A 25,544-nucleotide genomic window follows, 5' to 3' on the forward strand; every position below is an offset into this window, starting at 1 on the left:
GCACACATCCGTGACCTAATCCAGTGTTGATTCTCACTGAGGAGAGCATGTTATTTCCAATCCACACAGACTGTGGTCTCCTGGCGAGGAAATCAAGGATCCAGATATGAATAAATAGTAATGTAATAAGCATGAAATAACAATATAATAGTGTCCTTAAATGAGTGTAGTTATCCCCTTTTGTTCAAGAACCTGATGGCTGAGGGGTAGTAACTGTTCTTGAACCTGGTTGTGTGAGTCCTGAGGCAGTTGTACTTTGTACCTGATGGCAGCAGCGAGAAAAGAGCATGGCCTGGGTGGTGAGAATGGTTGATATTGGATGCTGCTTTTCTACAGTAATGTTTCATGTACGTAAATGTGCTCAATGGCTGGGAGGATTTTACTCGTGATGTACTGGGCCAAAACCACTACCTTTTGTAGGATTTTCCACTTAAGGGTATTAGTGTTTGCATGCCAGGCCGGAATGCAGCCAATAGCACACTTCCCACCACACATCAAACTCAATAATCAAACTCAAACAATAATGCTGGAACTACTCATTGCCTGCTATGTCACTGGCATCTAGAGCAGCAATGAAGGTCCTCCATCTCTAGCTGTGTACAGGGCTTCCTTCATTGTGTCAGTAGCTTCCTCTTGGTTTTCACTAATGTCAATCATGCAGTCCCAGTGGAGACTAAGGAATACTGTAGAAGGATTCTTCATTGCTGTTTCCACAACAATTTTGTCTTACTAATCAGGGTTGTTATCCCTGAGCTAAACCACTGAACCCAGAGGACAGGGGGACCACGCTTATTTCATCCTCTACCTATTGACCCATTTGGCATGGGTGACCCTACCCAGCGCCAACAACCAAAGCATAAAGTCCTGACTCCAACCAACATAGCTCTCCGGATGATTGAGGTATGCAAACCTCCAGACCACAGCAAGATTGTGGTCTTCTTGAAGGAATTCTCAGAAAAGATAACAGGAACTCCCTTGGTCATCCTTTCCACTAAGTGAAGATACTAAATGTTAGAAAAAAGCTTTTAGAATATCATATTCTAGTTCATGTTGGCTACTGTGGTGAAGAAAGAAAGAATCAATTTGCTATGTCAGCTAAAATGTTGTTTATCATTAATTAGGTTCATAATTATTCCAGTGAGTCAGTTGTGGTCACTTCAGCAAAGTGTAAAAGTCTGCAATTTTACATGCATGCTTCTAAACATTATTACTGCAAAGATTTTTAGCACTATGGGTGATGACTCAGTTCAGAATTACCATTGAGAGTATTTGCGGCGTGAGCCTCATTTCATTCTTTACGACAGAGGTAGAGGTTGAGCACTGCTTATCTGAAATGCTTGAAGCTAAAGTATTTCAGATTTCAGATTATTTTCAGATTTTGCAATATTTGAATCTGTATAATATAATGCCTTGGGAATGGAACCCAAGTCTAAACACAAAATCCTTTACACCAAGTCTGAACATTTTACATATATGGTTTATACATATACCCCGAAGGTAGTTTTATATATTATTTTTAATAGCTATCACTACCTCAGATATCCAAGTGGATAGTCAGTTGCCATTTGGCATCAATATTATTCCTGACTCTGAATTTATGTTCTATCGGTAAGCAGCTTTTGTCTTATGCATGTTCCTCACACTTACGTATTAATGCAGACATTCAGCAAATTAGACTTTCATCAGTGTTAATCTTGGCAATCACATCAATGAATTTCTCTGCTGTTTTGTGATCAGTAGATGCTTTATCACCACAAATCCTTTAAAAATTAATGCAGAGACTTTTCTTAAATTTCTGAAACCAGCCTGCTGAATGTTCACAATTAGCTTCAATTATCAGTTTGTCCAGATAGATCTTTGCTCGTTTCATGATCAGCATACCATTAAGTGGTACATGTTCTCACTGTCGCTGATGAATCCACTCTTTCAATAAATGTTGAGATCTTCATTTTTCACTTTATGCAGCGATTTTCAACTTTTCTTTCATTTCTGTTCATTACATATGAGAGGTCACTTCTCAGAACTGCCTGTGGTGCTCAGAGACCTGCGTATCACTCGGGAGCCTTCCCAGCGCTTTGTGGAATTTCCCATTTGTGACGTCCTGTCAAGGCTCAAAAAACAAAATTGGAGGTTTTTGGTTTTTGATTTACGGATAAGGGGAGCTCAACCTGTATTAGCAAGATTGCAACTAATAATTGCTACAAGTTTGCAAAGGCACATTGTGCAAATGAACTATGAAAAATGCAGGTTTAAATATCATTACTTCTTTGGTGCTCACCACTCCAGCTAACACAGTTTAACCTTCAGGAAGGACCCGCAATAAAGGGTCATTGCAACGAGACTTTTGTGCATTAAAAGCAGTAGCCGGAATACTAGTTGACCTCCAGTAAAACTGAGAGGTTCAATGGAGGGGAACAGAGCAGAAAACTGCTGGAAGAGTAAGCTTCAGGAGGGGAGGCGGGTGGGGGGAAGGCTTTTAGAAGGGATTATATGCACCCATAATATATAGGGGAAAATTCTCTCACTGAAGTCTTACCATGCCATCTGTATTTTGGTACGAAAATAAACACGAGATTCTGCAGATGCTGGAAATCTTGAGGAACACACACAAAATAATGGAGGAACTCAGGACTCCGGACCCAGCCCGAAACATTGATTGTTTCTTTCCCTCCACGGACGTTGCCTGGTTTGCTGAGTTCCTCCACTACTTTGTGTGTGTTCCTCAAGTGTGTTCCACGTAGGACTGACCACATGGGTGTCAAATTCATGGTGGCACAATGTCCACATCTTGAAGTTATCACTTTTGCCAATGCCCATAAGATAATTAACTTGGCAGAAAGAGGAAGGGTACCTCCATCTCCTTAACATCCAGACTTTCCGCGGCCGACTCACACTACTGTCCTGCTCAGATCAAAGCAAAAGCCAACTCTAAAGAAAGCTTACTGAATCAAAATGATATTTCAAAGCATGACACATAGCATAGAGGTAGCAAACTTCTCAGAAATAACTCTGTGGGCAAGGAGAAGGCAGTAAGTTTTGTGGGCCAACTTTCCACCACATTCTTCTGCCACTGTATTACTCTTTGAACTTTTCATCTCAATGTTGTTTGATCCATTTGCTCTATTTCTACTGTAACTTTGAAGACCTCAATAAGTTGTTTTCAATACTATATTTTCAAAAAGAGAAAATCTTTCACTGTTTCATACAAATTTCTTACAAGTGGACATTCTTTACTACTTGCTTCAGTATAGCAAGGTCGATATTGTAATCACAATCAGATTTATTATCACTTTCTAATTGTAACTCTCAATTCGGCTAGCGGCCTAATATAGGGGATGATAGCCCCCGACCTGGCCAAACTTAAGAAATCTCGTTTGGGTGGATGCTGCGCTATGTCTCCCCTGTTAAAAATCAGTACCACGAAATGACAAACAGTACACAGTATGCGATTAAACGATTGAGCTTTATAATTCTTAATTTGACTATATGGTTAGTGAAGAAACAAAAAAAATAAAAGCGTCCATTCTCATGAAACAGTCTAATGTGCAACGTTGGATCTCACTGATAAGGCCGTTCATCCACCATCGACCTCCTCCAATCGTCGCTGACCTTCTGACCCTCGCTCCAAGTCCAGTCCGGCTGGTGGTCTACCAACTCTCTCCATTCACGTCTTCTTTCCTCATCTCTCCATGGCAAAAGACCACGAATTCCCGGCTCCCAGACACACAAGAAAGAACAACATCCTGCTCATTGGCTAACATGTCCCCTTATCTCTGGTCATAACCCAAACATTGCTGCTACAGAGAAGCCATTACATTAGCAGTGAAACCTTACAGCGTGTTACACTCTCCCCTCGGGCTGGTTGGTGGTGCAGTGGCATCAGCGCCGGACTCAGGAGTGAAGGCTCCCGAGTTCGATTCCAAGTTGAGCCACCCCCCCGAGCACGCTTTCCATCTGTGCCGGGTTGAGCGTCGAGCTAGCCACTTGGCCTCGTTAAAAAAAAAGGGTTGAGTCAGGAACGTTCATAATGTGACCCGGTTAATCCAAAAGGAGACCGATCCTGACACCACGCGCCAGACAGGAATGGCTGACTCTCTGGTGCGACACGCTAAAAAAAACTCTCCCCCCACCAAATTTAGTCATGTCCTCATGACGTTGAGATAATTTGCCAACCCCTCCTGCAAAACACAAAGTCCGATCCAGGTGTACAAGGCAGTGACATATCTCCCCAAAACGGTAGGGGTCACGTTCTGCTCCCCTGGTGCTACATTGGCCAGCCTCTCCGGTGGTCTCCTAATTCTCTGAGACTTCCGCACCCCCTCACCTAACTCTTCATGTTCAGATACTACTGGGGATACTTCCGGTCTACCTGGCGAGGCCTCCTCCGACCTATTACTTGTGCCCACCTGCCACTCGGACCCCTCTGTCCCATGACCAAGCCCTGCTTCCTCCCCTGCAGAGTCCCGCTGCCACCCAGGGCCAGGAGTCTCTTCCTCAATCAATGGGGAGTTAGTGAAAGGCAGCATATAGCACACATCCAGGTCCTCATCCTCTGAATCAGTATCCCTCTCAGGTGGGGGGGCAGCCTAACCTCTTCTGCTGTTGGTCCTGCAGTTGTCCCATGTTTCCGCAGAGTCCTCTTACTAGGTGTAGGCTCCACGTTGGGCTCTGGGTCTACCTGCACCTCTTGTCCCAGAGGTGGTTCCGATGGAGAGTCTTGACAGGCCCATTCCCATCCTCTGGTTTCACCTGGAATACTGGTAGGTTTGGCATCTGACTCTCCACCACATGGGGCGTAGCCACCCAGCGGTCAGTCAACTTATGCTTTCCAGGTAGCCCCAAATTCCTTATGAGGACTCGGTCTCCCGGCAGGAGTTGGGAGAACCTCACCTTTTGATCGTACCTCCTCTTATTTCCTTAACTCTGCGTGGCAGCCGCGACCCCGGCTAATTTATAAGTCCTTTTCAGCTCTTTTCTCATATCAGACACATACTTCAAATAAATCTTTGGGGTTAAGTCACACTCATCAGTCCCAAAACAAAGGTCAATGGGCAAACCCTGCCTCATGCTTAAACATCAAATAATATGGCAAGTACTCAGTAGCTTCATCTTTTGTGTAAGTTGTAACTGTGAACCAGATGCCTAATACGTTGACTCCACTTGCTCTTCTTGCTGATCTCCAGGGTCCCGAGCATGTCTAGCAAGGTCCGATTAAACCTCTCTGGCTGGGGATTACCCCGCGAATGACAGGGCGTGGTCCTCGACCTCTCGACTCCAATCATACCCAGTAACACATGGATGAGTCTGCTCTCGAAATCCCGTCCCTGATCACTAGGTATTCACCTGGGAAGGCCGTAATAGATGAAATACTTCTCCCATAACACTTTGGCCACCGTGGATGCCCTCTGGTCCTTGGCAGGAAAAGCCTGAGCATATCTGGTGTAGTGGTCCGTGATGACTAAGACTTTCGCTGTGTTGCTGGCATCGGGTTCTATTGACAAGAAATCCATACACACCAGGTCCAGGGGCCCTGCACTCTGCAAGTGGGACAAGGGAGCTGACCGTGTAGACAGTGTCTTCCGCCATATGCATCGAATGCTCGACTTGCAGTATTCTTCGACCTCTGATTTCATCTGGGGCCCGTAAAACCAGTCTCTGACTAATCCATAGGTCTTTTCCACTCCCAAATGTCCAGAATCATCATGAAGTGACTTCAACACAATCCTACGATACTTCTCGGGCAGAACCAACTGGCAACACCAAGGTCGGTCTGGGTGTGACGTGACCTGGTATAAGATCTGGTTCTTCAACTCCAACTGAGGCCGTTTTCACAGTAATGGAGGGAGCGACGTGTGTTTTGTCCTCTCCGCCTGAGCCATGTCTCACTTTTTGACCAATGCCCAGATCATCTTGCTGAGCAGCTGCCACTTCCCCAGAACTGAATTCCTGCAGCTGATTTATCCTCAGAGTTGTCAGGTTACAGTAAACTTGGAGAATGGAGTCATCAGAAGCTCACAACTGATCCACTGCTCGATCCTGCCCCTCCTTTCCTCTGCCTTCATGGTGATGGCAAACTGACATATGGCCTTCATTCCCGGGGCAGGAACATTCTCCCATTCCTCATCCCTGACCAGTCCCTCATGCGCCCGTCGGGACAAAGCATCAGCATCAACATTCCTGCTCCCCAGCCAGTACTTCAGGCTGAAACCATAGGCAGACAACACCGCCAACCACCGATGGCCTGTGGCATCTAGTTTTACCGAGATCAGGATATAAGTTAGGGGGTCATTGTCCGTCCTCACCTCAAACTTGGCACTCAGTTTATCCACGCCCATTTCAACGGCAGAAATTCCAACTTGTGCGTGGGATTGTTTTTCTCGGAGGGCACTCTGGGAAATTTAGGGGTCCCCATCACTCTTGCTACCTCCAACGGGCCATGCTACTGTTGGCTTCGACTGGGTGAACCACACAGTCCCTCGTCTGAATTCGCTATCTGGCCTAATACAGCCACGCACTTCCTCAAAAGCGGCTCGAAACCCTGGGTGCACAGACAATGTTTCCAGAAATCTCTCCTCAGCCTTCTCCTTGCAGGCTCAAATAAACCTCCTCACAAGAGGGGTGTTGGTCCCCACCAGAATTGAAACGCTGCCCTTCTCAACAGGGTCCGGACAAACCAGGACTAATGTATCAAGGACCTCAGAAATTCCCACATCAGCCTCCGAGAACTCCAGCTTCACTGACAAATAACCGTCGTATGGATAATCACTAGCACTAAGCCACCAGACGTCTAGTGTCCTGAATAGGGTCAAAGGTAAAAGCTTCAGATACTGGTTGCAAAATGAATGGTACAACAATGTGACCTGTGACCTGGTGTCGAGTATGATTTAAGCATAAATACCCTCTATTCGTAGCAACACACTGGAGCATGGTCCCACTAAGCCTTCAGGAATTGGGTCTTTTGCTTTCGGCGGTTCCTTCGTACATTGCCGGGAATGTGTTCCCCCAGAGACACCAAGCCATTCTCCCACTGGGTCTCCTCTAAGTTTTCCCAATGACTCTCTCTGCTTAGCTACCCGGGGGCTCACTCTCCTTCTGGCATGACACCTGCTGCCAGCGTAGGCTATCCGTGGTCACTTCACCGCAGGGGACCACTACCGAGGACTGTACCCTGCTGACAGAGCCCTCCCGCAATTCCGACGTGTCCTCCTCTTCCCGTACCTCTCTGATCAGCTCAACAAAAGATGGAGGGGGGTGAATCTTACGAGACTGTCGGAGACCCCAAGCAATCCGGTCATGGGACTGGGCGCTCCTGGCTATCTGGTCCATCCTTAACTGATCACCTCAGCTGCCTGAATGACCTCTCTGCACTGCAAGCAATTTAGCTGCCTCTCTAGCTGAAAAATAAAAGCAGAAAGCTTCTCCCTCTTCTCCTGATGCATGTTCAGAAACCCCACCATGAGCTCCATTGGGCTTCCTGTTGGGCCAAAAATATTGTCCAGTGCTTGCATGTAATTGACAGCTGTCGCTACGGGATACCGCAACCTGATGGCTCTCATGTCAGCAGCCGCACATTAATCAATCTCTGTCACTTTACGTCATCAGAGCACTGCCACTCATCTAACAACTGAGAGGTCCGCTCCACCCAAGTCTCATACTCCTCTTCCCCTTTAGGGGTGGGCATTATTCCAGAAAATAGGCGGAGCCTATCATAGCTGGGACTTGGAACCTGATTTTTCCATTTATTTGCCGGAGATGTAAGGGTGGATACTAACTCAGAATTCTCATTCTTCACTGGGGGACATGGACTAATTAGACATTCCAAATCCGACCACTCTTTCCCCTCACTCCTCAGAATCGAGAGAACCCTGTCTTTGAAATCTCTGCCCCCAACTATCGCTACCTCAGCGCTGGTCTGCATTAAAACAAGAGCTGCGCCCTCTATTTTATCAAACCTCTGCCCACAGTCGCAACTTTAACAGTACTTAACAGGCGAATTAACAATTCATCTAGAGTACAAATATCTACCTCACTGGTTCAATGCTCAGGGTGATCACACAGCATCCGACGGAATCAATCCCAACGTAGCCCCCACAATTGTGATGACGGACATCGGAAAATAGGTGAATATGCTAATGTATAATGAAATTAGAAGACAGACTTAGGGATGTACTCATTTGGCAGGCAGACTGCCTAACCTTTGCATCTCTTTGTGACACATTTCAAGAACACCTAGCCTAGGAACATACTAGAAGTGTTGTGGGATTTTGTGAATAAAACATGCTAGAGTAGCTTTATGTGATTAGCAAAAGCTACAGCCCTTTACAAAATCAGTCACTTATGCTGAAGTCATTACATCAGACACTGTCTGTTAAAGTGAACACAGCAACTAAATGAAAACAACAGGAATTCTGCAGATGCTGGAAATTCAAGCAACTGTGTCCTGACGAAGGGTCTCGGCCTGAAACGTCGACTGCACCTCTTCCTATAGATGCTGCTTGGCCTGCTGCGTTCACCAGCAACTTTGATGTTACAGCAACTAAATGATGCCGTTTTGTGAATTATTAGATCATTAGATTATGAAGACATGCAGTCCTCCTTTATTGTCATTTAGTAATGCGTGCATAAAGAAATGATACAATATTTCCTCCGGTGTAATATCAGAAAACACAGGACAGACCAAGACTGAAAAAACTAACAAAACCGCATAATTATAACATATAGTTACAACAGTGCAACGATACCATAACTTGATGAAGAACAGTCTATGAGTACAGTAAAAAGTTCAAAGTCTTTCAAATGTCCCACATCTCATGCAGACGGGAGAAGGAAGAAAAACTCTCCCTGCCATGCCCAACCACAGTCCGACTCTGAGTCATCCGAAAACTTCGAGCCTCCCATCAACTCTCCAATACCAAGTTCCGAGCAGTATCTCCATCTGAACAATTCAACCTCAATTTTGGTCGCCAACAGCAGGCAAAGCAGGGGATTTTGAGGCCTTCCCTCCAGAAGATTCTCGATCGCGCAGTAACAACAGCAGCAAACAGGCGTTTCAGAAATTTCTCCACATGTTCCTCTGTGCTTTCACGTCTGTCTCCATCAAATCAGAATTGTCCACAGCCCCTATTTAACGGATACGATATCATTTTCACCGGAGGGCATGTAGAACAGTTTCTATTTTGAACAATATGTTCCATCTTTCACCCTTTACATTATCCTACACAGACCACCAGCCCACCACCTGCCCAGAATTCACCAAAACCAGCATTATGAGTATGTCTGGAGCTCGGGTCCTTGGTTGGAGTAACGACAGGTGCCTTTGTCTCATCCAGGGGTGTGCTGGCATGCATGTGGTCATGTCATGATGCAGGGGAAATGATAGTGGAACCATCTAGGTCTTAGTGGGCTGATTTAACGTGATCTACAGAAATACTTTCACATTTAACCCTTCCTATCTACAATAAAAATCTTTTTGCCCCTTTCCGAAAAGCAGACCAGGTCGCTGTCAATGTGTTGATGTACATCTTGGCAGACATAAGTGAACGAGGCAGTAGTATTATCAAAAGAAAAAAATTACAATTATCTTTATATAGTGAACAAACTCAGTTTCTCTGTTATTTCAATTTTGTTTTAAAACACCAAGCTCCACAGAACTTATTGCTGATGCAGCAAAATAGATTATGTAGAATAGTACTGTGCATATGCTGGAAAACAGAGACTTTGTTCGTGTAACAGGTTTACATCGGCTGTTTGGTAGAACGAAACTCAGCCACAAATGTGAGGTTGTCTTTAACTACTTAAGATGTTTATCTAACACACTATACACAAGAAATGTTCAAAATCTTAGCAAATGTCACACTAAAAAGAAGAGTTTGATGTAAAGGTTGAGTTTAAAGAGGAACAAGAATAAAATTCAATATTGTCAAGGGTGGAAGATGTTGGCAGCAGATAAGATGGTTATCATACAGCCAGAATGATGTTCCTCTAAATATTTTCTTTTTCTTTCTCTTCCTCCAAGCCCTGGTTCCACAGTCATCCTACTATCTTATCTGAAATGACTCAGCCATTTTGAGATGTAAAGGTGGAATTGTTTAAAATGATGAAAAGAGTGGGGATGGAGCAAAGCCAGACAAAGTGGGATAACCTTAAATGTAAGACTAGGCTTTCTGGATAATGTCAGGCAACATATCGTCATAGCAGAAATCCAGAATTTCTTTCATCAAAAAAGGGATGCCAAGCCAACTGAAAATTTGAAAACATTGTGACAAATTAATATTTAGTATTGAATGATTACAGAACCAGAATCACTTAGAGGTGAGATGAAGTTCAACTATAATGCAGTTGAACAATCTCGAATCATGTAATTGTTTCCATAAGACCATAAAATATGGGAGCAGAATTAGGTCATTTGGCCCATCAAGTCTGCTTAGCATTTCATCATGGCTTCTCTCAGCCCCTGTATCAATCTCCTGCCTTCTCCCTGTATCCCTTCATGCCGTGACCAATAAAGAATTTATCAACCTCCATCTTAAACATTCGTAAAGACTTAGCCACCACAGCTGTCTGTGGCAACAAATTAAGCAGATGTACCATTCTCTGGCTAAAGAAATTCCTCCTCATCTCTGTTCTCTTCTGGGGGAGGAGGAGAAGATGGCGGCGCAACGCAGCGCGCGTGGCCTCTCCGGTGAATGAGACCTGTAATCTGTCAAGTAGGGGACTGTGCACAATTCTGATTTGATAGAGACAGATGTGAGAGTACGGAGGAACATCTGGAGAAACTTCTGAAATGCCCGCTTCGCTGCCGCTGCTACTGTGTGGTAACCGGAATCTCCAGAGCAGAAGGCCCCAAATCATCGGCTTTGCTTGATTTGGTGGCCGGGGCTAAGTCGAAGGCGCTTGGCAGAGGATGGCACTCGGGAGGCTGTATCGGAGGGGCTGGTCGGAGGCTCGAAGTTTTCGGATGGACGGGCTCGATGTCAGCTGTGGTCGGCTGCTACCAAGGCATCGGCAGTTGTTTGTGCCTTGGAGGTTTATGGCAGGGAGTTTCTCCCTTTTGCCGCCTATTATCGGGGACTCGGAAATCGATCGGGACTTGAGACTTTTTTTACCATGCCCATGGTCTGTTCTTTATCAGATTATGGTATTGTTTTGCACTGCTGTAACTATATGTTATAATTATATGGTTCTGTCAGTGTTAGTCTTTGGTTTGTCCTGTTTTCTGTGATATCACTCTGGAGGAACATTGTATCACTTCTTAATGCATGTATGCATTTCTAAATGACAATAAAAGAGGACTGAGTGTTTTCATAATATAATCTTTTCTAAATGTTCACCCCTCTATTACGAGGCTGTGTGCTCTGGCCGTTGACTCTCCCACCATAGGAAACATCCTCTCCACATCCACTCTATCAAGGCCTTTCACCATCCAGTAGATTTCAATTATGTCACCCCTCATTCTTCTGAATTCTAGTGAATACAGGTCCAGAGCCATCAAATGCTCTTCATATGACAAGCCGTTTCTAGGAAATATACATTTGGAAGACAGGAAACTTGCCGAAGGCGGAAATTTGTACATTCAGCAATGCTGTTGGTGGGCAGGTCACAGAAGAAGGTGGGAAATCTGAAGATTGACTTTTAAAATGCACAATTAAAGAGGCACAGTTTCCTCACTGGAAATAATTACATATTAAAGAAAACAAAGAACAATACTTAGCATAGCCATAAAATTTAGGAAACAGTTGCAATTTAGGCATGATTGCACAGTGGTTAAATTGCTGGACTAAAGCCATTATTCTAAAGATGAGCATCAGAGTGAGTTCAGGTCCCATGAGATTAGCCGAGAAAGTTAAAATCAGGTAATTAAATAATACTAGAATTGGAATAAAAACAATTCTCGGTAACGATAACCTCAAACCCAAGTACACTGTAAAGTCAAATGATAATGTCATTCAGGGAAAGGAATAACAGTCTTGTCTTCATGTTATTTCAGTCCCAGCAATGTGGTTAACTCTTAACTGCACTCTCAGTTGAGGGGAGATTAGGGATGGAAAATAAATGCAAGTCTTGCCAATAAAATGAACAAATAAATAATCGAAACAAAAATACCACAGAGACAAATATTCTCATTTTAAATAAAGTTAATGATGGAAAGAGGTTACATTGTTGCATCAGCATTTCCCCCCCACTATATATTTAATAAATAGGCTGTCTTTTATTTACATTCTATACGTTTCTCAGAACATGGAGAGCAGTGAGCTCCTTCTAATAAAAATAAAATCACTTTTCAGGATCTTACAATGTCAGCATTTATTGCCTGTGTGAAGATTATGGTGAGCTCCCTTCTAGAACCACTGTAGTTATTTTGATGAAGATTGTCCTCTAATGCTGCTGGATGGGGAATTCCAGGACTTAGATGAAGAAGGAATGGGAAAATATTTCCAAATGAAAATGGCATATATCTTGATAAGGGACAAGATTTTCAGTCTCCTGCCATCTCCCCATATCCCTTCATGCCCTGACCAATCAAGAATTTATCAACCTCTGCCTTAAATGTACATAAAGACCTGACCTCCATAACTGCCTTTGGCAAAGAAATCCACAGATTCACCACTCTCTGGCTAAAGAAATTCTTTCTCACCTCTGTTCTAAAAGGATGCCACTCTCTTCTGAGGTTGTGTCCTCTTGCCTTAGACTCTCCCACCACAGGAAACATCCTCTCCACATCCACTCTATCAAGGCCTTTCACCATTCAATCGGTTCCACTGAGGTCAACCTGCATTCTTCTGAATCTTAGTGAATACAGGCCCAGAGCCATCAAATGCTCTTCATGTGGCAAGTCATTCAATCCTGGAATCATTTCCATGAACCTAATTTTGCAGTTTATTATTAAAGTTATCACTCACTGCCAAGTCGTCTCCACTAACTCTGCTCTTGGGCCATACATGCTCTACATTTCCTGACAGGATGGGTGAACCAGTGATTGACTCAGCAGAGTTTGCTTGGCCAAAGAAAGTCATCCATCGACAGGAGCTCACAATCCAGAAGTAGCAGGAAACCATTAACTCTCCTCACCATTCTCAACCAACACCATGCCAGTCAACTTCCTCCCTCTGAGCCCCACATTTCAATTCCTGACCACTTCGATGGATCTCCAACCAGATGCTGCAACTTCCTGCCTCAGTGTGTCTTACACTTGGAGCTCCAGGTATCGCTGTATCACTGTATTTTATGGACCGAGCCAAGATAATCTTCATCATCTTTCTCTTGACCAGAAGAGCTCTGACCTGGGCCACTACTAACTTGGGCAATAAAAAACCCCATTTGCAACAAATCTGAGGATTTCATCATTGAGCTGTGCCAGGTTTTGTGACCATCCAGAGAATGGAAGGTAGGCAGAGAATCGGACACTTCACTCTGTGTCGAGGTTTACGCCCTCTGCTAGACACCATGGAATCCAGGACCCTCATGGTAGAGTGCAGCTGGAATGCAGAAGCACTGCTGGTCTATTACCATCACAACCTCTTAGAGCACCTGAAGGATGAGCTGTCTACCTGGGAGATGCCCACCAACCTTGAAAGCATCACTCTGGTCCTCTGTATTGACAAGCGTCTTTGGACTGAACCTCCAGGTCATCAGCAAGTTCCATTCCCATTTCTATTTCAGGGTACAGGACCCTCATCACCAATACCTTCAGAATCCATGCAGGTGGGGAGAGCTCCCTTAACCCCTTCCCCCCCCCCCAGAGCGTGAATGTGGGTAGAAAACAACCTGTGTGTTTACTGCGGGGCTGCTGAGCATCCATGCATCCATTGCCACTGCGTCCAGGAAATGGCACCACCAGCTAGAGACGCTGGACCTTCTATGTGGTCCAATCCCCCGGCTCCTCAATCCCGCATCATAGCCTGCCTCACTCTCTCTGTCTTCCTCTGCGTCCCGATGGCTCGACACACACTGGAGGCTCTGATGGATTCCAGCACAGCAGGCAGCTTTCTGCACCCGACTCTCTGTGTGTGGCTTGATTTACCTACCAAGCCTATCTCTCACCTATTCTGCATGACAGCCAGAGTCAGGCATCCCTTGGAGTCTTAGATGGTCAGAGGAAGCACACAGCCTATGCACATGAACGTCAGAGAGCACCGCCAGTCCGTCGGATTCCTCCTGATCAACTCACCCAATATTCCTCTTATCTTGTGTTACCCATGTGTCTCCACTCCCCACCCTCACTTTGCCTGGTCACCCAGCTTACCACTGAGTTACAGACCCACCTGCCAGACAACTTGCCTGCAACATCAGCTGACCTAATCCCATAAATCCATGGAGATGGAGGAAACCCTCCACCTCACTAAACTCTCTTAGGAGTACCACGACTTAGTCATCACCTTCAAAATAACTCTCACAGGAATACCACGACTTAGCCATCACCCTCAAAATAGGGGAAGCCTTGCACCCTGCTGCCTCACGGACCACACAACTGCTCGATCACCACCTCTCCCCGAGGTCTTCTGTTCTCCCTCTCTCCTCCTGAGACCCAAACCACTCTGAAATACTACATCCCAGCTTCATTCAACTATCTCAGTCACCAGCTGGTGCAAGATTCTTCCTTGTCAAAAAGGAAGATGGGAATCTTCATCCCTCCATAGATTATCATGGACTCAACAAAATCCCCATTAAGAACTGCTGCCCTTTCTCCTGGATGGATAGCACATTAAAAACACTCCACAGAGCCCATATCTTCCCAAACTGGATCTATGGGGTGTGTTCATTCTGATCTGCATCCATCTGGAGGATGAGTGGAAGACGGTGTCCTTAACACCCTCTGGCCACTAAAAATAGTTGGTGATGCCTTTCAGACTGTCCACTAGTCTAGACGTCTTCCAAGTCTTCTCTTTTTCTTTCTTGCCTCTGCCCCACTCTGTCTCTCTCTACTATTTTTCTCATGATACTCTTTGATAATTGTACAGTAACCATGTGAAGTATATTTACCTGACAATTGGCTTCCACTGTAGGGGGACTGGTATCTGGGTCTATCAAGGGAAAGAAAATTGCAAAATATTGCTTCAGAAGTCCAGTATAAAGTATAATAAAACATTCAGGACTAACCATTACCATAAGACCATAAAATATAGCAGCAAAATTAGGCCTTTTGGCCCATCAAGTCTGCTCCACAGTGCTACCTGGAGCAAGTGCTGGAACATTTGTAGAAATCTCTTGTAAAAATAAAGCCCTCAATACATGTAAAACAACTTTTATCCCATTCAATCAAGGCACTTGTTATATGGGTAGCTATTCGTGACAGGTAAGCAACGTATGGGCAAAACTGAGCAATAAGCACTGACTTTGCCAGCAATGTCCATGTGCCACGCATGAAAAATAGTGAACCGTGGAAGAGCATCTGGGCCTTTTAATGACTTCTTCCTTTTGTCAGATTGAGACTTTTCTTCATTGCATTTTAATCTGTCTGGATGGAAATAATTTGATCCTGAGGACATTATAACTTTAGGTTCTTTTGTGACAGTTAATCTTCAGAGGCTTTGCTGTTCACTTTAGGATCTTAATTCTTTATTTTTTTTAACCACCATCCACCTTGATGAGAAGGAGGATTTAACCAAGGCCTGTGCCAGTCTCATTCTGAATGTAGGACTAGCCCATTCTATCGGCTCCTGATTTTCATCCTTCTTGCAAGGAAGGGGCCACCTTCTTCCCTCAAGGTATGAGCCTTCTTAATGTTTTTTTCTTTAATTACTAGGTTATGTTAAGCTTGGCATGGCCGACCCATTGGCAGTGAAGAATAATGAGGCTGGATTTTACCCCTTACTCACTCTTCCTTCAGTTAGTCCCGACGAAGGGTCTCGGCCTGAAACGTCGACTGCACCTCTTCCTACAGATGCTGCTTGGCCTGCTGCGTTCACCAGCAACTTTGATGTATGTTGCTGGATTTTATTTGCCACTTTTATCTGTGAGAGGTTCCAGTCAAATGTGTTTAATGTGTGGACCTCACCCCAGTAATGCAAAATGCTCGAGAAGGAGCTTTTAAAATCAATTCTCAGAAAGTCTTTTGCCTGGTCTGATCTATAACTAAAGGTTGGGTAATAAAGGTAGGAAGTGATCATTCAGACCCTGTTTCGCTCTTTAAATAAGCTTTTCAACAACATATTGTTTAGTGCATGAAGGGATAAGAGGAGAAGGCAGGAGATTGGGGCTGAGAGGAATATTGGATCAGCAGACTCGATGGGCCAGATGGCCTAATTCTACTCCTATATCTTATGGTCTTATATAGTAATATCACTGGTAGTTTAAATAATTCTTAATGAAATGATGCCAAATGAATGATACAAACAGGTGCTATGAAATGTGAGCAACACACACAAAATAATGGAGGAACTCAGCAGGCCAGGTAGCATCTGTGGAAAAGAGTAAACAGTCTTTGTTTCGGGCTTAGACCCCTCATTATGACTGGAAAAAAGATGAAAAGTTAGAGCAAGAAGTTGGGACGGGAGGAAGAGGTACAAGGTGGTAGGTGGTAGGTGATAGGTGAAACCAGGAGAGGGGAAGGGGTGAAGTGAAGTGAAGTAATGAGACAACATTTCTTCAAACCAGGGTGTAAAGCACATAACACACACACAGCATACGATAACTTATGGAGGTAAGGATAAAATCTACAGATGATTCACACATAAATAAAATTAAAGTGCATTAATAACAAATGTTGTAAAGTATGGAACAGATTAACCAGTGACACTTCAAATACAATGCGACTGACAGTTTGGAAGCCTAATGGCCTGGGGAAAGAAATTGTTACTCCTCCTGGCCATTCTTGTTTTCATGCATCGTAGTCTCCTGCCTGATGGTAGAAAGTCAAAGAGGATTCTGGATGGATGGGTGGAATATAGAAATGTGAATACATTTAACAGGGGCTGTGTCCATTTGCATCAGGACAAAAAACTGCAGGAAACCTGGGAAACGATAAATGACCAAATATTGTGAGAAAAGTGATTTGTATTCAATTCTCCTTCTCCATCAGTACATACTGGCTGCCGGAAATCACTCATGCGGATGATACGAATTAGGTGAGATGTGTGTGATTGGGAAGCTGGAGCTTTGAATATTCCAGTCAGGTAAAATCAAAACAGACGTATTCAGGCAATGAGCGGATTATTTCCTTAAGATGTTGAATCAGATCAATAGAAGAAAAAAATGCTTATGCAACTCACTTTGTTTCTTTGGTCGGTATCTAATTAAAATAAAAATTAATAGGCAGATGATGACAAAAGTAGCTATTACTGCTGCAAGTATTATGCGAATATTGGTTTCCACGCTTGTGGAATCTGTCACAATACTTGTGCTGTTCGTGTTGTTCCTTGGTTCTGGAGAAATTGTCTGTCCTACAAAAAAAAGGAGTAATATCTCATTTCATTTGATAGCCACACTCAATGAATAATATTTAATATATTGAATTAAATTCATCTAATGAACTTCATTCAAAATGAATTCCCAGTTATCTTCTTATATTTCAACCTGATACCAGCACTTATTTACCTGGAATTTAAATTGTGCAATTATTTGTAAGATCAGGATTGAATATTTAGTTAACGGTAAATTGAAATACTTTTGCCATAACTTCCAGCAGTATTGTGAGCAAGTATTGTAATGCTCTCTGTCAGAAAGAAAGGGATTTATAAAACTGAGAGATTAGATTGAATTAAAAGATTAGATTCAGTGGTTTGTTTTAAGCAATGTATATGGGCAGTTAGAAGCAAATCAGATCAGATCTAGTTGGGGAGAAATATGGATAAAATAATGAAGAAAAGGCAATACAAAAATAAAAATAAATTCCAGATATTATGCTTTTGAGGAACTTTTTGCCTCATTAACGGGCATACATTTAAAGAGCAGTTTGATTGATAATTGCATTCTTTGTTCCAGCATTTCCAACATATTGCTGTTTAATGCTTCCTACTAAAGTTGCACTACAAATGTTAAAGCATTCACATGAATTCCGACCGACACTATTTACCCTCAAATTCTTGCAAAACCTATGTAAATAATTGAATTACAGTCACGGTTATGAATCCCACAACCCGCCTGGGTCGTAGGGGTGCTGTACAGATGAGCACGGCACCAGTTGCCTCCATCCCTCGTGGTTGTGGGCGAGTGCCCAGGCTACACAAAGTCCTCACCAGTCCACTCTGCAATGTTGTCTGCCCGTTTCTTCCTCTGTCTGCCCCTTTTTCTTTGTCCCTGCACCGTTCCCTGAAGAATGTCTTTGAGTGTCCACTTGATCTTGTTACATGGCCATACCATCCCAATTTCCTCTTCCTCACCGCGGACAGTAGATCTTCGGAGTGTCTCATGTGCTGGGCGATTTTTCTTTGTACTTCATCATTTGAATTGAATTGACTTTATTTCTTATATCCTTCACATACATGAGGAGTAAAAAATCTCCGTCTAACTGTACAATGTGCAATCATAGTAATTTATAATAATTTATAAAAAATAGAACAGTCAATATAACATAGGAATACACACAAATCAGCATAATCAGTCTGATGGCCTGGTGGAAGAAGATGTTGTGTCCTGGCTTTTATGCTGTGGTGATGTAATGTAGTGTCGTCGGCAAATTTAATCAGCAGATTGCAGCTGTGGGTGGCAACAAAGTCATGGGTATACAGGGTATAAAGGAGAGGACATAGTACACCTGAGGGGCTCCTGTATTGAGAGTAAGAAGGGTGGAGGTGAGGGAGCCCACTCTTACCACTTCCCGGCAATCTGACAGGAAGTTCAGGATCCAGCTGCACAAGGCAGGGTCGAGGCCAAGAAGTTCTAGAACTTAGAGTTCCAGAAGGAGCGACCAGTTAACATAGAACATAGAATAGCAAAGCACAGTACAGGCCCTTTGGCCCACAATGTTGTGCCTCCCATATAATACCCCACCTTAAATTCCTCTATATATGTACCTGTCTAGTAGTCTCTTAAATTTCACCAGTGTATCTGCCTCCACCACTGACTCAGGCAGTGCATTCCAGGCACCAGCCACTCTCTGAGTAACAACCTTCCTCTAATATCCCCCTTGGACTTCCCGCCCCTTACCTTAAAGCCATGTCCTCTTGTATTGAGCAGTGGTGCCCTGGGGAAGAGGCGCTGGCTATCCACTCTAGCTATTTCTCTTAATATCTTGTACACCTCTATCATGTCTCCTCTCATCCTCCTTCTCTCCAAAAAGTAAAGCCCTAACTCCCTTAATCTCTGATCATAATGCATACTCTCTAAACCAGGCAGCATCCTGGTAAACAACAGGAATTCTGCAGATGCTGGAAATTCAAGCAACACACATCAAAGTTGCTGGTGAACGCAGCAGGCCAGGCAGCATCTGTAGGAAGAGGTGCAGTCGACGTTTCAGGCCGAGACCCTTCGTCAGGACTAACTGGAGGAAGCGTAAGTAAGGGATTTCAAAGTTGGAGGGAGAGGGGGAGATCCAAAATGATAGGAGAAGACAGGAGGGGGAGGGATGGAGCCAAGAGCTGGACAGGTGATTGACAAAGGGGATATGAGAGGATCATGGGACAGGAGGTCCGGGAAGAAAGACAAGGGGGGGGGACCAGAGGATGGGCAAGAGGTATATTCAGAGGGACAGAGGGAGAAAAAGGAGAGTGAGAGAAAGAATGTGTGCATAAAAATAAGTAACAGATGAGGTACGAGGGGGAGGTGGGGCCTTAGCGGAAGTTAGAGAAGTCGATGTTCATGCCATCAGGTTGGAGGCTACCCAGACGGAATATAAGGTGTTGTTCCTCCAACCTGAGTGTGGCTTCACCTTTACAGGAGAGGAGGCCGTGGATAGACATGTCAGAATGGGAATGGGATGTGGAATTAAAATGTGTGGCTACTGGGAGATCCTGCTTTCTCTGGCAGACAGAGCGTAGATGTTCAGCAAAGCGGTCTCCCAGTCTGCGTCGGGTCTCGCCAATATATAAAAGGCCACATCGAGAGCACCGGTCGCAGTATATCACCCCAGTTGACTCACAGGTGAAGTGTTGCCTCACCTGGAAGGACTGTTTGGGGCCCTGAATGGTGGTAAGGGAGGAAGTGTAAGGGCATGTGTAGCACTTGTTCCGCTTACACGGATAAGTGCCAGGAGGGAGATCATTGGGGAGGGATGGGGGGGACGATGGACAAGGGAGTTGCGTAGGGAGCGATCCCTGCGGAATGCAGAGAGAGGGGGGAAGGGAAAGATGTGCTTTGTGGTGGGATCCCGTTGGAGGTGGCGGAAGTTACGGAGAATAATATGTTGGACCCGGAGGCTGGTGGGGTGGTAGGTGAGGACCAGGGGAACCCTATTCCTAGTGGGGTGGCGGGAGGATGGAGTGAGAGCAGATGTACGTGAAATGGGGGAGATGTGTTTAAGAGCAGAGTTGATAGTGGAGGAAGGGAAGCCCCTTTCTTTAAAAAAGGAAGACATCTCCCTCGTCCTGGAATGAAAAGCCTCATCCTGAGAGCAGATGCGGCGGAGACGGAGGAATTGCGAGAAGGGGATGGCGTTTTTGCAAGAGACAGGGTGAGAAGAGGAATAGTCCAGATAGCTGTGAGAGTCAGTAGGCTTATAGTAGACATCAGTGGATAAGCTGTCTCCAGAGACAGAAAGATCTAGAAAGGGGAGGGAGGTGTCGGAAATGGACCAGGTAAACTTGAGGGCAGGGTGAAAGTTGGAGGGAAAGTTAATAAAGTCAACGAGTTCTTCATGCGTGCAGGAAGCAGTGCCAATGCAGTTGTCGATGTAGCGAAGGAAAAGTGGGGGACAGATACCAGAATAGGCACGGAACATAGATTGTTCCACAAAGCCAACAAAAAGGCAGGCATAGCTAGGACCCATACGGGTGCCCATAGCTACACCTTTAGTTTGGAGGAAGTGGGAGGAGCCAAAGGAGAAATTATTAAGAGTAAGGACTAATTCCGCTATACGGAGCAGAGTGGTGGTAGAGGGGAACTGGTTAGGTCTGGAATCCAAAAAGAAGCATAGAGCTTTGAGACCTTCCTGATGGGGGTGGAAGTATATAAGGACTGGACATCCATGGTGAAAATAAAGCGGTTGGGTCCAGGGAACTTAAAATCATTGAAAAGTTTAAGAGCGTGAGAAGTGTCACGAACATAGGTCGGAAGGGATTGAACAAGCGGGGATAAAACCGTGTCGAGGTATGCAGAAACGAGTTCGGTGGGGCAGGAGCAAGCTGAGACAATAGGTCGGCCAGGACAGGCAGGTTTGTGGATCTTGGGTAGGAGGTAGAAACGGGAAGTGCGGGGTGTGGGAACTATAAGGTTGGTAGCAGTGGATGGGAGATCCCCTGAGCGGATAAAGTCGGTGATGGTGTGGGAGACAATGGCCTGGTGCTCCTTAGTGGGGTCACGATCGAGGGGTAAATAAGAGGAGGTATCCGCGAGTTGTCGCTGTGTCTCGGCAAGGTAGAGGTCAGTACGCCAGACTACAACAGCACCCCCCTTATCGGCGGGTTTAATAATAAGGTTAGGATTAGTGCGGAGGGAGTGGAGAGCAGAGCGTTCCGAAGGAGTGAGGTTGGAATGGGGACAAGGTGCGGTGAAGTCGAGACGGTTGATGTCCCGTCGGCAGTTGGCAATAAAGAGATCCAGAGCAGGCAGAAGACCAGAGCGGGGTGTCCATGAAGAAGGGGAGGGTTGAAGACGGGAGAAGGGGTCATCGGTGGGGGTGGAAGAGTCCTTGCCGAAGAGGTAGGCTCGGAGACGGAGACGGTGGAAGAAAAGTTCCGCATCATGGTGAACACGGAACTCGCTGAGGTGTGGGCGAAGGGGGACAAAGGTGAGGCCCTTACTGAGAACAGAGCGTTCTGCCTCCGGAGGGGATGGTAAAGACCCGGCACGGATGAAAGCTGGGATCAGAGGGGGGAGGGGGGAGGCTGGGGGTGTCAATGGAGAGGGGAGGGTTGGGGTGAGAGGAAGATGGAGCCTCTGAGGGCCCAGGAGTTGACGGTGGGATCTGAGGAAGACGGGGCTGCGGCGTGGTGGTGGGGGAAGGGGAGACGGGAGTCACAACAGCAGCACATAAAGACCCGGCCTGGAGTTCAAGGCTGGAGTCGCAGTTGGTGGTTGCGCAATTGCTGTGAAGGTGTCCATGGTCGTTGCTGGAGTCCGGGTTTTGAATATGCCCTGAGGTGTTGGAGCCGCGAGATCAATGGCAAAGGCCGCAATCTGAAGTTCATGTCTGCTAGTTTCAGGGCCAGCAGGCTCTGGAGTCCGTAGATGTAGGATCTTGCGATCTTTGCCTAACATGACAAAGTCAAAAAAACGGCGATTGCAGGCGTGAATCCGATGGAGGATGAAATAACGGGTAGGACCATTACAGACGGCGAAGAAAGTGTCCCAAAGGTGTGGAAGGGTCTGGGATAGGGACACCAAGTACCTCCCCATGGCGGAGAAAGTCGCCTTCAGAGCTTGACGGGAGAAGCGGCGAGTGGCAGAGTCAATAAAATGTGAGTACCTGGGGTCCTCAGAAGGTCCAAATTGAGAAGCTTGGAAACGAATCCTAAAGCCAACTGGAGTAAGTTGGCGACGGAGGCACGTTCCAAGAAAGGATATATGGCTGTGATAGTGAGTCTGAGTCAAAGTGTGGTCGAAAAGTTGAAGAGCCGAAGAAATTACAGATGGGGAACAGTGAGAGATGGTTTCACTGAACTCCTGTCGAAGAGAGGATCTAAACTTCTTCGGTGCAGGCATCACCGGAAGAGGCTTCGCAGTAGTGAAATTAAATGCAAACAACAGGAATTCTGCAGATGCTGGAAATTCAAGCAACACACAGCAAAGTTGCTGGTGAACGCAGCAGGCCAGGCAGCATCTGGAGGAAGAGGTGCAGTCGACATTTCAGGCCGAGACCCTTCGTCAGGACTAACTGAAGGAAGAGTGAGTAAGGGATTTGAAAGTTGGAGGGGGAGGGGGAGATCCAAAATGATAGGAGAAGACAGGAGGGGGAGGGATAGAGCCAAGAGCTGGACAGGTGATAGGCAAAAGGGGATATGAGAGGATCATGGGACAGGAGGTCCAGGAAGAAAGACAAGGCGGGGAGACCCAGAGGATAGGCAAGAGGTATATTCAGAGGGACAGAGGGAGAAAAAGGAGAGTGAGAGAAAGAATGTGTGCATAAAAATAAGTAACAGATGGGGTACGAGGGGGAGGTGGGGCCTTAGCGGAAGTTAGAGAAGTCGATGTTCATGCCATCAGGTTGGAGGCTACCCAGACGGAATATAAGGTGTTGTTCCTCCAACCTGAGTGTGGCTTCATCTTTACAGTAGAGGAGGCCGTGGATAGACATGTCAGAATGGGAATGGGATGTGGAATTAAAATGTGTGGCCACTGGGAAATCCTGCTTTCTCTGGCGGACAGAGCGTAGATGTTCAGCAAAGCGGTCTCCCAGTCTGCGTCAGGTCTCGCCAATATATAAAAGGCCACATCGGGAGCACCGGATGCAGTATATCACCCCAGTCGACTCACAGGTGAAGTGTTGCCTCACCTGGAAGGACTGTTTAGGGCCCTGAATGGTGGTAAGGGAGGAAGTGTAAGGGCACGTGTAGCACTTGTTCTGCTTACACGGGTAAGTGCCAGGAGGGAGATCATTGGGGAGGGATGGGGGGGGATGAATGGACAAGGGAGTTGCGTGGGGAGCGATCCCTGCGGAATGCAGAGAGGGTGGGGAGGGAAAGATGTGCTTAGTGGTGGGATCCCGTTGGAGGTGACGGAAGTTACGGAGAATAATATTTTGCCGTTGGAGGTGGTGGAAGTTAATGAGAATAATATGTTGAGCATCCTGGTAAATCTCCTCTGCATCCTTTCCAATCCTTCCACATCCTTCCTATAGTGAGGCGACCAGAACTGGACACAGTACTCCAAGTGTGGCCGAACCAGAGTTTTACAGAGTTGCATCATTACCTCGCGACCCTTAAACTCTATCCCTCGACTTATGAAGGCTAACATCCCATAAGCTTTCTTAACTACCCAATCTACCTGTGAGGCAACTTTCAGCGATCTGTGGACATGTACCCCCAGATCCCTCTGCTCCTCCACACTACCAAGTATCCTGCTATTTACTTTGTACTCTGCCTTGGAGCGTGTCCTTCCAAAGTATACCACCTCACACTTCTCTGGGTTGAAATCCATCTGCCACTTCTCAGCCCACTTCTGCATCCTATCAATGTCTCTCCGCAATCTTTGACAATCCTCTACACTATCCACAACACCACCAACCTTTGTGTCATCTGCAAACTTGCCAACCTACTTTTCTACCCGCACATCAAGGTTGTTAATAAAAATCATGAAAAGTAGAGGTCCCAGAACCAATCCTTTTGGGACACCACTAGTCACAATCCTCCAATCCAAATGTACTCCCTACACCACGACCCTCTGCTTTCTGCAGGCAAGCCAATTCTGAATCCAGCTGGCCAAACTTCCCTGGATCCCATGCCTTCTGACTTTCTGAATAAGCCTACCGAGTGGAACCTTGTCAAATGCCTCACTAAAATTCATGCAGATCACATCCACTGCACTACCTTCATCTATATGCCTGATCACCTCCTCAAAGAACTCTATCAGGCTTGTTAGACACAATCTGCCCTTCACAAAGCCATGCTGACTGTCCCTGATCAGACCATGTTTCTCTAAATGCCCATAGAACCTATCTCTAAGAATCTTTTCCAACAGCTTTTCCACCATAGACGTAAGGCTCACTGGTCTATAATTACCCGGACTATCCCTACTACTCTTTTTGAACAAGGGGACAACATTCGCCTCCCTCCAGTCCTCTGGTACCATTCCTGTGGACAACTAGGACATAAGGATCATAGCCAGAGGCTCAGCAATCTCTTCCCTTGTCTCGTGGAGCAGCCTGGGGAATATTCCGTCAGGCCCCGGGGACTTATCCATCCTAATGTATTTTAGTAACTCCAACACCTCCTCTCCCGTAATATCAACATGCTCTAGAACATCAACCTCACTCATATTGGCCTCACCGCCATCAAGTTCCCTCTCATTGGTGAATACTGAAGAGAAGTATTCATTGAGGACCTTGCTCACTTCCACAGCCTCCAGGCATATTTTCCCACCTTTATCTCTAATTGGTCCTACCTTCACTCCTGTCATCCTTTTGTTCTTCACATAATTGACGAATGCCTTGGGGTTTTCCTTTACCCTACTCATCAAGGCCTTCTCATGCCCCCTTCTTGCTCTCCTCAGCCCCTTCTTAAGCTCCTTTCTTGCTACCCTATATTCCTCAATAGACCCATCTGATCCTTGCTTCCTAAACCTCATGTATGTTGCCTTCTTCCACCTGACTAGATTTTCCACCTCATTTATCACCCATGATTCCTTCACTCTACCATTTTTTATCTTCCTCAATGGGACAAATTTATCCCTAACATCCTGCAAGAGATCCCTGAACATCGACCACATGTCCATCGTACATTTCCCCGCAAAAACATCATCCCAATTCACACCCGCAAGTTGTAGCCTTACAGCCCCATAATTTGCCCTTCCCCAAT

General features: G+C 45.5%; 1 protein-coding gene across 3 annotated transcripts in view; it reads right to left on the reverse strand.

Moving 5' to 3' along the window:
- Positions 1-1,101: 1,101 nt before the first annotated feature.
- LOC134345231 (uncharacterized) overlaps positions 1,102-25,544 on the reverse strand; it is a 46,307-nt gene continuing 21,864 nt past the window's right edge. Inside the window, exons 3-5 of one of the 3 annotated variants that reach the window (XM_063045562.1) lie at positions 17,208-17,378; positions 14,980-15,020; positions 1,102-2,110 (exon numbers count right to left, since the gene is read on the reverse strand). In XM_063045562.1, coding sequence (XP_062901632.1) covers positions 2,105-2,110; positions 14,980-15,020; positions 17,208-17,378 — 218 coding nt within the window. In that variant the 3' untranslated portion in view covers positions 1,102-2,104. Of the gene's footprint in view, positions 2,111-9,074; positions 9,121-14,979; positions 15,021-17,207; positions 17,379-25,544 lie in introns of those variants that run through there. The other 2 variants (XM_063045561.1, XM_063045563.1) reach the window with 2 other exon arrangements.

This window comes from Mobula hypostoma, chromosome 4 (genome assembly GCF_963921235.1).
Source record: "Mobula hypostoma chromosome 4, sMobHyp1.1, whole genome shotgun sequence".
NCBI classification, from domain to species: domain Eukaryota; kingdom Metazoa; phylum Chordata; class Chondrichthyes; order Myliobatiformes; family Myliobatidae; genus Mobula; species Mobula hypostoma.